Source organism: Procambarus clarkii, chromosome 56, assembly GCF_040958095.1.
Source record: "Procambarus clarkii isolate CNS0578487 chromosome 56, FALCON_Pclarkii_2.0, whole genome shotgun sequence".
Lineage (NCBI taxonomy): Eukaryota > Metazoa > Arthropoda > Malacostraca > Decapoda > Cambaridae > Procambarus > Procambarus clarkii.
Genome location: NC_091205.1, coordinates 15120295 through 15132760, shown reverse-complemented (window position 1 = coordinate 15132760; position 12466 = coordinate 15120295). Strand labels below are relative to the sequence as shown.

Genomic DNA, 12466 nt, shown 5'->3' with positions numbered 1-12466 from the left:
TTCTTAATCATTTCAGGAGTATGTGTTGATCTCCAAGACGACCACAACGCGCCTCACGTAGCTCTTAAGTCGTGGTTGTACGACTTTATCTAAAAATGTGTAGGAACAATAATCATTTTTTTTAATTGATCTATTATAGCGCAAATGTAAGAATTCTTTTATTTCCTCGTTCCCTCGTGCGAGTAGAAATATATAGACATTTAGTTTGCAGGTGTCGACCGAGGTTACCTTCCATCGGGTGTCGACGGGGGTTGTCTGTTCCATCGGGTGTTAACAAGTTATCCTCCTGCAGGTGTTGATGAAGCTGGAAGGGGAGCACCCCACGATGCCCCCCAATGTTAAAGTGGTCTCCTGGCTTCCTCAGCAAGATGTTCTAGGTATGTTACCCCTCTTTCTTTCGTTCTCTTTCCATGTTTTATTAATCATTAGAACAGCTACCCAGACGGCAAAAGTAGTGTTGGTTAGTTAGCAAAATTAAAGATATGATTATACGAATGAGGCTGCTGTGATTATTATTATAGTTTACACTAAACTCGATTCACGGCTTCAAATGTAGGTATTACATAAACCCTAATTTGAACATTCTGCGGATGTCAAACGGTTAAGTGCCCGGTAGCCAAGGCTACCTTCAAATCAAATAAGCTGTTAGTGTAAAGATAATCAAATCAAGTGTAATGTGTAACCATTTTAAACCAGACTGCAGCTTTATAATGTTGTTCAGGACACAACAAGACTGTGTTGTTCTTCACCCACTGTGGGATGCACGGAGTGCTGGAGGCCCTGCACCACGGAGTGCCCATGGTGGGCATGCCAGTCTTCGCTGACCAGCAGGACGTTCTCGTCAGGCTCGAGGAACGGGGCGTTGCCAAAGGCGTCCACAAGGAGGCCTCAGAGGAGCAGATCTACCAAGCCATTATCCACGTCCTCAATGACACCAGGTCAGAGCCTTTCATAATTTTACGGATTATCTTATTAGCAACCTTTCACTGTTAGTTTAATTCTAGTAAACAGTATTTTGATTTAAAATAGAAGTGTCTTAGAAGAGAAATATGTATTGCAACACAAAATTGCCCAAACTTTGACAACGTAGATTTAAAACGCATGTAGGAGTGTAATACTTCAAACTGGACTACACTTTCTTTTGGTTATAGTACTGGCAAAAAAATCCATAAGGGAGTGATTGTTAGCTATATAGTATCTTTTTACTTAATGAGTTTTTTTCATCACTAAAAAAATCTAGTAATTAGATTCAATTACGTGAATTGTTTATGAAGCATTTATCATGCTCTGTTTCTGCCAGCATACTTACAAGGTTTTGATTTGGGCGAGATAACATGTTAAGTACTATTAGGTGTCCCTAGTGTTGCTCAGAGCAGTCCCAAGAGCCTGAATTTATTCATAGAATCCCCCGAAGCAGAACTCTCCAGGCTCGTCCCTAGTACTCTTGAATGGCTTGCTTGTGTTGATTTCTTAACCATCACACCACACAGTTTTGACTTGGATAATATTCATTACAGACTTAGGTTGAACCTACATTTTGGTTTACTTCAGAAATGTAGATACCCACATTTGTTGGTGACTTTGTTACTTGTAATGTAAAATGGTAACGCACTGACCGTTCAGTCTACAGGAAACCAATCTGTGTAAGATACTAAACTTTTTATTTACCATGAAAATGGCTGAAACGAGAAGGTGATTGTATTCTTGCTGAGAGCTTTTATGATATGTATTCAGCAGTTCCATGAAAACTAGTCCCAGTACACGAGATCTTGCTCAACATCCTTTATTAGGGAATGTAGAAAGTAACAACTTCGTCTGCATAAATCAGGTTAAATATACAGTACTTTTCTCTAGTAATTCATATTACAAATCACTATTACAGTATTATTTCATCTTTAATCAGGCATACACAAGAGTAGGTTGTAATTATGTATAGATAGCAAGTTGATATGAGAGATTTCAGTCCTATTTGTTTGGTTTTACTATTGACAAAAACCCTATCACAGGTTAATATAGTGTGGTGGTAGTTTAATACAGTAAACTTCCCACTATTATGTGCTCAAGAGATGCTGTGCAAAACTGCAACATAATATAGCAAGCCCTGCAAGCAAGGGGAATCACACCCCGGCCCCAAGGGAATTTACTCCCGAATTTACATTTTAGGGGATATGAGGATCCCCCCCCCCACACTGGGTAGTAAATAACAGGTGTATACTTACTACTTAATTCTCACATTACTGTTTTCATGACAAAATCCCCCTAGCAATGCCTATTGACATTTACATTAATGCTCAGTACCCCCTGGGACAGAAATACCAGCTAAGGCAGGGCCAAAACTTCTGATGGCAGTAGATCTTAACATGTTTCTCACACCTACAATACATCGAAGATCCTTTCCAAGCTTAGTCCCACCAGGGACTAAGTTTAGTCCCTAGTGGGTCTGGTATGGGAGTAAGCGAAATGGGATTAACGCTTAGGGACTAAGCTTAGTACGCTTAGTCCCTAAGCATACTCCACAATCACTGTGGAGTATGCTTAGAGTTGCAGTTATTGCACTTCATAAATTATTTTCTATCATGATTAAGTTATCATTTGTTCTAGTGTATATAAATAACTATAGTTTAAGTGCTGATAAACAGGGTGTGCCATTACTAAGGGATGATAAGTTAGTTTGATTTACATTGTTGTTTTATTCTTGTGTGACTAGGTACCGCGAGAACGCTCGCCAGCTGTCGAAGATAGTCAGAGACCAGCCGCAGGAGCCCCTGGACCACGCCCTCTGGCTGGTGGAACACGTGGCCAGCACCCACGGGGCGCCCCACCTAAAGTTCTCCGCCAGGCACCTCAACTTCTGCCAGTTCTTTGGCCTCGACGTCCTGGCGTTCGTACTAATGACTTCACTATGCTCCTTCTATTGCCTACCGCGGTTACTAAAGTATCTGGTGAATAGCTTCATATCTTTGGGAAATTATAAAAGCAAATTAAAAGTAGCTTGAATGCAGTTTCTTTAAATAATTTTGTTAGTATACCTTTGCACTGGACTGGTCTGGAAGAAAGCATTTTGCACAACCATCTTAAAAAGTAAAACTTGTAAATTGAAAATTCATTAATATACACAATTGAGGAAGTGTAGCGACTGCAAAACATTTAGTGTGATATAATTTGGGAGGTGTCTGTGCATCGGTAAGTTCACTTCCTGCAACACGCCTATGCTTCCTTCCCTTCACAAGGCATTCTACTTAATTCATTCCCTTAATTCATAGCATGTAATTGGCACACCAGTTACAGATCACCGTGGGAAATGCTACTGTAATCCTGCTGTATGTTGAAGTAACGAAGGGAAAATTTCATAGTGATGCTTAATGACCGGCAGCTGTCCCGATGCACTCAGTCAAATAAATTGTTTTAACAAATAAAAAAAAACTGCTTTCTTGTAACACAATGCAAATGCTTTTCTGTAGCAGGTATTAAGATAACTTTTCTTGCTCCACATAACAGTACAGTAAATTTGTTACAAATGGTTACCATGGAGTAATTAATCTAAACGGGTATCTTTATTAAAAGCAAACAAGTTGAGAGATGCATACTAATAATTTGTATTTATCATTCCTAGTTTCTGTAAGCTAAGCCCTGTTACGATGGTTATTTTTTTAAATAAACAAACAAATATAACCGGTTATTTAGTATCCTTAAACGTTTATGGGGTAAATCAAATGGGCCAAGGTTGAGTGATTTAAGAAGTTCATGGAAAAAGTTTCTACTTAAGGACATAGGTACTACAACAGTTTATAAAATGCTGGGCAAGTTAATGTAATAGAGAACATTAAACGTTATAATGACAAGAAAATGCCATATAATTATCACTCGATTCTGCTAAAATATTTTGATTACATGCACATTAATGAGACCTCTTCACTATATATGTCAGAATACAATAGTCGCGTACCACTTATATTGTAACAATATAATACTGGCCGCTCTTCTTCAGTTGAGTAGCATTGATACAATACTCATATTCAAGTCAACATAACACTCGCAGCCAACTATATAGCCAAGTTATAATTATGGAGAAAATTGTGCTGAACATGATCGAGCTACTAATCGGTTGTTACCCTAAGGAATGTTGTTTGTTGCACCATCATCTCTAGTACAGATCCAGCTCATCACTATTGCCACAGGTTTCGTTATTGGTGTGTAAGAGCAGGCTTGAGCAGGACAAGTTTTGATATTTGACTTCTGGAGCCTTGAGCTGCACCAGCATAAACAAGTAAGTCACCATCGCGCCCATCAGCTCCATCCATGTCCCACTTCCGAGCCTGTAACACCGTCGAGGTTAAGGTTTCTGCTGTATACGCTTGCTTGGTCACTTCCCCCCTCTCACACCTCTCATACACTTTCTTACCCTCCCACTTTCTATATATTAGGATTTGCCTCACGCTATTAAAATTAACTAAATTTTATATTATTATTGTGCTAAAAGTTTTTATATATTTAATTTAAAACTTGTTAAGGCAATAAACGCAAATTAATTAACACATTGACTTGACTTACACTCTATCTTACCTCTCCATGCCCCAAACAGCAACGTTAATAGGTCTGGCTTCTAGGCGCGATATTAGGTCGTTCATTGCCTGGCCACGATCCTCGTGACCACGCTCGTCCTCGTGACCACGTTCGTCCTCGTGACCACGTTCGTCCTCGTGACCACGTTCGTCCTCGTGACCACGTTCGTCCTCGTGACCACGCTCGTCCTCGTGACCACGTTCGTCCTCGTGACCACGCTTGTTCTCTCGGTCACACTCGTCCTCTTGGCCACAATGGTCAGATAACAGTGAGGCAGAGCTCGCTATGGCCTCCCGAAGACTGTTCTCCACACGCTTGTGCTGGTGGGAGGGGAAGAAGCGCGTGACAATAAAATACAGTACTCATTAAAAGATATTGTAGACATTGCAGTAAATGCGTAAAACGAGTGTTGGCATCGACTCTGGCCTCGACGAGAGCAGACGAGTCGCAGCGGTTGTCAGCTGCCATGGCAGCCTCAGAAATCGATAATACCCGGAGGGTTTGTGGCTGTACGGTCAATATTTGATGTATATATTGTAAATCTTCAAGTTAACTTGGCTACATCATATGTTAGTAGTTTATATATCCTGTATTGTATGGTGTTAAGTGACTTTAAAAATATCACTCGTGTATTTTCCTGCAACATAGACAAGAAACTGGCATTTTACATCTTGCACAAAACACTGTTAAAACGACAATGTCCAGCTTCCGGATACGTTTCCAAGTTCCTAAATCACAAATAAAATAACGTCCTTTATGCAAATTAACTAACTGATGTAAGTTTGTTCACTTACATGTAGCAATGAGTGTTTTTAATTGCATCCTTTACCCTTACCGTTGAATAATCCCTCCCTTGTATACTCCTCTATCTCCCAACCCGTCTCTTCGCATCCTATTTCTCCCTACCATCCCCATTACATCCCTTCCCCTCTCACTTTCCTAATCCCCTCGTATGCCTCCCTCTTACCTGCTCCTTCGTAGTTAAATAACACCTCAATAATAACAACATTCAGTTGGACATTTTGAGGACTACCTGCACACGTCAAACACTTCTCAGGGATGGGCTGTAAGCTAAGCACTGTTACGATTTTTTTTGTGGCCAGCCTTTGTTCTACACGTTAATGCTAGACGAAATTTTACAAGACTAATAAAAAGTTTATCAAAACTACAGGGTGACAACTTTGTCCATATTGAACCATTCTGCGACGTGAGGGAGGATGATTAGCTCTTTGCCTAAATTCTATAATCTCCCTCGTATAAAATAGGGTAGCAAAGCTGTGCTGTAATTAGTTATCAGCCAGTACGACTGTAGCATTTGGAAGGGATATGTAGATAAGGATTTTAGGTTAGGACGGAGGAAAGGAATGGTGCCCAACCACCTGGACGGTCGGAGATTGAACGCCGACCTGCAAAAAGCAAGACCATCGCTCTACCGTCCAGTCAAGTGGTTGGGCATGGCACACTGCTGTGTACCTAAGTTTAGTAGAGGAACAAAAAAGTTGGATGTTTGCGTAGCGTTGGATTATAGTTTAGCTTCACCCTTAATCTGTTTTACAAGCATTGAGAAATTAAAATTGTACCTCTTATGTACGTTTCAGCCACTAGGACCAGTAGGCGATGGCGAGGACTAGATGACGCTTTGCATTAAAGGCTGGTCTCTGTTGCGTGCTTTTACACAGTAACAAAGTTTATAACTGGAAATATTTCGAGGAAAGGGTAATTAAGGGAATGGAACTTCACCCTTAATACGGCCTTGCATACAGATAATATTTAATCAAACATTACTTAGAATGAACTTACCGCTGAGCACAGCTTATCTCCGACGAAACTGACGATCAAGGATTTGAGGAGGGCTTCCACCAGTGGGAGAGAGAGGGACAACAAGATCCACAGGCAGCAGGTGTCGTGCAGCTGTATCAGTAAGTACAGCAAGACCATTATCTGACACGTGAACTGCGTCATCCGCATGTAGTTAACTTGTGAAAACACCTGCAGGTACACAATGAGAGAAGGCCACACTCAGATTTGCAATGTGTGTGCTCGCTACATATTGTTCATGGTCTTATATTCATAATACACATTTTAGAATATATATATTACATTCCTCAAATTAAGAGTAAATACCATGTCCGTCACAACCTATGGGAGTTATGACGGACATGTTATCAGTGACCTAGCTATGAAATGAACATATTTGGTGCTGCCTTCATTACTAAAGGTCGAAGACTGGAGCCACGAGCCTGACCTGGTTATGTTTACCGACGAGGCGACTGATGGTGAGCCAGGCTGCGGCCACCGCCTCCACGTCCCCCAGCTTCCAGGGGCCGACCTCCTGCACGTAGCTATCCAGCTTCTCCAAGGCCTCATATAGAGTAACTACGAAGCTACACATATACTTATCTACCAGACTAGGTACAAGGCAGTTAAGAATAAGAGGAGCTGCAAGGAAAGGAATGTAGTTTGTCGGGAAGGGAAGCAGAAAGAAGTTGATGAAGGCGGTAAGGAGTGTATACAGCAGGACGACGATAATGTAGCAGCAAGCCCTGGTGTCGGGCTTCACTGTCAGCCCTGCTTCCTTGATGTCTTCCATGTATTTCATCATTGCACATGAGTTTGATAGCACTATTCCCAAAATACTTATCGTGTAAAGAGAACCAAAAATGTTTGACGCTACGATGACTATTAATCCGTAAGTAACCAAATTATTGATATAAATATAAACTATGGTAAACAGAGCCAGAGAGTAGGACACTATGTAGAGAACACCTGCTGGTACAATCCTAAGTTTACAAACTATATATGTTCCATCATCCAGTTGGCGTGTGAGGTGTAGACCCACAAAGCTGGCACAGAGGAAAGTTAACCAGTAGGATACTTCGATTGGTGCGGTCACAATGTTATTTTTCTGTGCAGAGCGATCATGGTCATTGCTCAACTTTATAACCTCTCTAGCTAGGCCTCGAACCTTAACAAAACACGCTTCTTTTGGAGTATTTTTATCTTTTTTGTTTCTTTTACTTATGTTCTGTCCAATATCATATATCTTCCTTTTTATTTTGTCAACTTTCAGTTTTATTTCGTGAAATACCTGTTTATCCTTGCAAATATTGCTCTCCAGCATGTTAGATACTCTCGTGATCTTTGTGGCTAACTTTTCTCCTGCACGAAACATCTCAGTGACTGGAGCTTGAGTTGAATGAAGTACCACCCGAGTTAAAGACGCTGGTGCACCAAATAACAGTCGGCACTACACTGTGCCACAGGTAATGGGGATCTTCATACCCTCATGTACAATTTTAAGGAAGGTAAACACATTAGCAGTTGATTCGGGTCTGCAGGTGTAGGTGGACAGCCGATAAGATAGCGCGGCTAGGAAACTCGTTTATAATATTTATAAACACTAGAGGGACTGATTACAATGTTTACATAGTAAGGTAATTATAATTTTTTAGTCCACTAATCGCTCACCTTGCTTCAGAGGCTATATGTCTCAGTGCCGTTGCTGAGGGAACTATCCTCCCAGGCCAACTGGGAGCCACGGGCTTCATGCATCCTTCACGAAGGCTTCCATTTATGTCTTTACGTTAGTTTTGGATTAGTTATTTTAGTTAAAGATCAATTTTATATGCTAAATATGTCCAGTGCATTACTTCTAGTTCAAAACAATACACAGCACATAAGATGTAATACCAAAACCATGTTTATACAACATACTAGTTGTACCACTAATACTGTTCGCCTAGCATACTGAAAGAAGTTATGTTACATATTGCTTCTTAAAGTTGCTACAGTACTTCCTTTCACTGCCGCTTTGAACTCACAACATTGAAAACTGAAACAAGTTTATTGATATATAAATACAAAGGGATGAGGTAGCTCAAGCACTTCTCATCTCGTTCACATACATTCACACACATCATAAATAATCGACATATTACTGAACATTATGGGCGTAGTACTCACAACAGGACAGTGGTAGTGATGGAACAACAGTCCTAGGCAACGCTAGAATTGAAATACTGTATCAAATTGTGAGAAGCCTATTGGTTGACAATCTCCAGCACTCCGAAGAGCTTGTGAAAACAGGTGTAACTGGTGTAACATCTGTCACACTGACAAAAACAAATTTCAGAATTCTGATTTTTAATATATTGAACGGCTTTATAAATCTCAGAACAGGCGTTTCATTATAATGAAGGAAAGTGGTTACTTGTGCATGCTGCAGACACAGGCAGCTTCTTCATGATGCATGACGGAAGTAAAACCATAAATGTAACAGTCAAAATATGGTTGAATAACGTTTAATGAACGCTCAAATGTTTTCAAAAAAATTTCCGAGGAGTCTTCGTGTAAATTGCAGTCCATCCTTTTGTTTAGATAGTACTTATAGTAACGATGTACGTATAGTAATGTAATAGACAATTAGAAAGTATAATTAGTACTATTGAATTTGGACAAACAGGAAAGTTTGTTGTATTTATGTTGCTAATAAAACCTCACCTAACCATCCTAGACCTAATACATGCTATCTGAGGCCTAATATAGTAAATATATGTGCTATAATAGGCCTAGAAATATATAAGTTTGGTTTTAGCTGTTTTTCCGGACTCCTTAAAGTGAATAGTACCAAATTGTACTATCTAGTTGTTCATTACGTCAATGAATGTACAATGGTCCACATAGTTACAAAATGTACTATCCAAACAGGAGGATGGGTTGGTAAATTGAGTACCAAAGAAAGAAAAAATTGAACGATGATACCCTTCGCAATACAGATATTATTAAGTGTTGGAATAATGTGAATTATTAATATACAAAGCACTAAGAGCAATAGAATAGTATATTTGCACGTTTGCCCAACGTGAAGTGACTATTAAGTCAGGGGGTCATATTACCAATACGCACCCTTGACAACAAAACAAATTTGGAAACAGCAAATCCTGGCATTTGGAAAAACACAACAACGTTAGTTTACAATATGAGCTACGATAGTTACAACACGAGTCTGTTGTTGCATAAACCATGGCGATGCTGCCTGGAGATGTAGGGTACAGCAGGTGTTCAGATGAGAGTGCTGTTGCAGTGCTCGGGAGAGAGGTGGTCTTGACTAGGCCGCAGCTGCAGGAGGACCACCACGTAAGTCAACACCAAGCCTATGCACTGCACGAACGTTCGCCCGCTCAGCCTGCACCATATACCATCTACATTATACATTACGGATGCTTCAGAGAAATGATTCTGTATAAAAATTACTGTATTGATTATACATATACAGCTTGAATGGTCCCCAAGCCAATATACATCCTGAGAACTCTTGACCCCTGAAGGATTCGAACCCAGTCAGCCAGGGTCGCCATGCCCCCAGCAGTCCAATGCTATAACCACTCAGCCAGCAAGTGGTAATACATACAATAAAATAAATATAGAGAAGATTCCTGCTAGGGTCATTTCGGACACTAGACGATTTGACGAAGCCCGTTTTCTGTTTGTTAAAACCGTATATATTGATATGCTAGGCTGTATTAGCTTAGGTTAGGCAGTTATGGGCTCGGTTGAGTTAAGTTAGGTTGCTTTGGTATATGTTAGGTTGAGCAAGGTTAGATTAGGCAGGTTTTAAAATCCGTTGGAGAATCGTCTTGTGTACGATGTGACTTGTATCCCGTGCAAGAATTAAAGATCTAATAGTTTCTGTCATATTCCATAACTTGTCTATAAGACAGCTATCAAAAAATACTAATATGTACACTGTATTTGGTCTAGATTAGGTAGGGCCTAAATACATGTACTGTATTAGGCCTAGGACAAATTGTGAACTGTATGATAAGCAAAGATTCCAACCCATTCTCCTGTTTAAATAGTAGTTTTTGAAACTATGTGCACCATAGTACAAATATTACCGTTCTAAGTAATTAGATAGTAGAACTTTGTACTATTCACTTTATAGTCGGAAAAAATTAAGCTAAAAAACAAACTTAAATATTCCTAGGCCCAGTATAGCAGACCTATGTACTATATTAGGACTCAGATATCGTGTATTAGGCTTAGGAAGGTTAGGTTAGTTTAGCTTATCTTTGCAGCCACTTGTCGTCCAATCACTTGAGCTGGACAATAGAGCGACGGTCTCCCTTCATGCAGGTCGGCGTTCAATCCCCGACCATCCAAGTGGTTGGGCACCATTCCTTCGCCCCTTCCCATCCCAAATCCTTATCCTGACCCCTTCCCAGTGCTATATAGTCGTAATGGCTTGACGTTTTCCCCTGATAGTTCCCTTCCCTTCACTTGTCTTTGCAGCCTAATTAAATATAGTTTTCCGGTTTGTCCCACTCAATAGTGCCGATTTCTACTTTATAATTTCGTTGTACGTCGGTATATACACTATGTGTATATAACGTATATATACGTTACTATAAGTACTACCAAAACAGAAGAATGGGCTGAAGATTCATATTTTACAACCTAGCCTACGGCTAACATGACATTATATACTTCCTCTGAAACACAAAGTACATATCTTTTTAAATTTTCCGCAAAGGAAAAAATCTTTACTTTATAAGTTAACATGCTTTCAGAAACTTACTTGTCCATGCCCCATATTTGAAATGTGAAGGGTCTGGCCTCCATGCGGGAGAGAAGGTTGTGAAGTGGACGGTAGACTGGAACTTGCTGACTGAGGTTCAGCTCACTGTCCTCATCCTCGGTAGTAACCTGCTTACTGCCCTTCTGTCCTGTACTACCACCTAAAGCAGCAGCTACTTGTTTGCTGAGGTCCTCGACCTGTCCTCTGCCCCCGACTACAGCAACAGCCTGCTTGTTGAGGTCCTCCTGCCCTCTGCAACCGTTCACAGCAGTAGCCTCCTGCTTATTAGGGTCTTTGTGTTCCCTGCCACCGTCTCCAACAGTCGAGCCCCAGCACACCGCCGCCCGCATTCCATCAAGTACATTGTTGTACTGTACAGGTAATCAATGCACATTCATTATCTTTCTGTGATTAAAGTACAGTGTTACCTAAAGATCTGTTTACCAAGATGAAAACAAAGCATTAGTATTAACCCGTGAGCTGCCGTTCGGCCCGTGAACATAACCGATAAATGAGGTCTATGGTGTGGCCAGCATCCGTTTGTGCATACACATTTGGGTTATCTAGACTCAAATCAGACACAGTTGCTGCCTCTGATCGTTAAGGGTCTATGGGGGACAGAGTTGCATTATTATGAAAATTTCCTAGTCTCTGAATGCTCACAAAATTATTCGAGAATGTCGTCCGCCTTCCATTCATCCTGAGCTGGATAAATTCAGAAAGGATATAGCAATTATTGGTTTTGCAACAGGAATGTAAACGAATGGAATAGGCTACCAGCCAATATAAAAAAACAAATGGTATAGCTAGCTTTAACAATAGGTTTGACAGATACATGGGCGGAGAGGTGCTGGCACATCTTGTGCCAGCACCGACCATAATGTATCAACAGGTTCTCTGCTAAAATTCATACTTTGTATTCTATTTTGTGTTACTATTCCGCATATCCTGACGTTAAAATGTTGTATTATAGTCACTGTTCATCATTTGCATAGCTCTAGGTCTATTTATTTTGTTTATCGGTGCTAGAATATGAATTAAAAAAAATAACAGCAGGATACATAGTAGCCAAATTAAAGCTGAAATCCAATCGACCAACTTAACCCCGATTTGACGGCGAGGCCCAAAGAGGTACTCACAGTGTTGAGGAGCGACTCGCCGGCGAGGCAGAGGCAGATGAAGCGGATGGTGAGCTCAGTGAGAGGCACCAGGGTTGGTAGCAGCAGGTGCATGCAGGAGGCTGACGGCCGCACCACCACAAGGGAGAACATGAACGTCATCGTCTGCACCATCAGCAACAAGAGCCGGATGTGCAGTAAGTACTGG

General features: G+C 40.7%; 2 protein-coding genes across 2 annotated transcripts in view; one reads left to right on the top strand and one right to left on the bottom strand.

Moving 5' to 3' along the window:
• Positions 1 to 3672, top strand: part of LOC123770683 (UDP-glucuronosyltransferase 2A3) — a 21197-nt gene extending 17525 nt beyond the window's left edge. Inside the window, exons 8-10 of the mRNA XM_045762766.2 lie at positions 293 to 377; positions 722 to 938; positions 2708 to 3672. Coding sequence (XP_045618722.1) covers positions 293 to 377; positions 722 to 938; positions 2708 to 2996 — 591 coding nt within the window. The 3' untranslated portion in view covers positions 2997 to 3672. The remainder of the gene's footprint in view (positions 1 to 292; positions 378 to 721; positions 939 to 2707) is intronic.
• On the bottom strand, positions 3656 to 12466 carry LOC138353087 (uncharacterized). Its single transcript, XM_069305751.1, has 6 exons — positions 12280 to 12466; positions 11141 to 11511; positions 6809 to 9748; positions 6364 to 6552; positions 4564 to 4883; positions 3656 to 4316 (listed from the first exon to the last, which is right to left on the bottom strand). Exons 3-6 carry the CDS (start codon positions 7733 to 7735, stop codon positions 4145 to 4147), a joined length of 1608 nt encoding a protein of 535 aa, XP_069161852.1. The 5' UTR covers positions 7736 to 9748; positions 11141 to 11511; positions 12280 to 12466; the 3' UTR covers positions 3656 to 4144.